Source organism: Penaeus monodon, chromosome 22, assembly GCF_015228065.2.
Source record: "Penaeus monodon isolate SGIC_2016 chromosome 22, NSTDA_Pmon_1, whole genome shotgun sequence".
NCBI lineage: Eukaryota > Metazoa > Arthropoda > Malacostraca > Decapoda > Penaeidae > Penaeus > Penaeus monodon.
This window is the reverse complement of record NC_051407.1, coordinates 42575577-42576378: the sequence shown is the minus strand read 5'-3', so window position 1 is coordinate 42576378 and position 802 is coordinate 42575577. Positions and strand designations below refer to the sequence as shown.

At 34.2% G+C, this 802-nt stretch overlaps 1 protein-coding gene across 1 annotated transcript in view; it reads right to left on the bottom strand.

The window, feature by feature from the left end:
• Positions 1–14: 14 nt before the first annotated feature.
• The window catches only part of LOC119587168 (DNA-directed RNA polymerase I subunit RPA43-like), a gene marked incomplete in the record, with an annotated part of 6973 nt that continues 6185 nt past the window's right edge, over positions 15–802 (bottom strand). Inside the window, 1 exon segment of the mRNA XM_037935934.1 lies at positions 15–802. Within this exon segment, the coding sequence (XP_037791862.1) occupies positions 385–802 (418 nt within the window).

The following is an 802-nucleotide window of genomic DNA, read 5'->3' as shown; positions in this document are numbered from 1 at the left end:
GAATGAAACAAATGTTGACTTTGTAAACCTGATTTAATAAACAACAAAAAATCACTGCATTGTCATGAAAATTCATGAAAGTCATATTTACATGTCCCCCATTTTTCAATTATTTCTCAATTAAATTTTTTATTCATACAACTTCAGTACAACAATTGAGCACCAAGAACAGATGATAATTTTTTCTAAAGGTGAGAAATGGTACATTCATTCATGTAGTATAATAAATGGAGTCTGAAAGAGTACATAGATAAGTGCCTTTAACACTGATTTCTGTACATGTCTTTAAAAAGACTGGGTGACTATACAGTCAGTCTTAACAATATATTTTTTAAAAGTCTCAATCCAAGAAATAATGCAAACCCCAGTTACTTTAATTGGACTTCACAGTTTCTTCCTTTTGTTACCTCTACTACTGTCCAGATCTTCATCTGCTTTACGTTTCCTGGACTTCGTTGGCTTCATAGCATCAGGGGTTTTGCCACTAGGCTTAGAAGGAGACACTTCCTTCTTCAGATCATCCAGCATCTCGTCTAAATTAACTTCTTCATTCTCTTCCCTTCGTTCAACTGCTCTATGCTTATTTTTCTTGTGTTTCTTCTTTTCCTCTTTAGTCTTCGGATCAGAATTTAATACAGTGATACTGACCTCTTCGTCTTCCAGTTCCCGTTTCTTCTTTCTTTTGGGTGTAGTATTACAATCGCTAATCATTCTCTCATTTAATACGTTACCAGGTACATCTGTAAAATCATTCTCTTCTGTATCCTTTACTTCTCCTTCTATATCACTCAATGCAATTCTC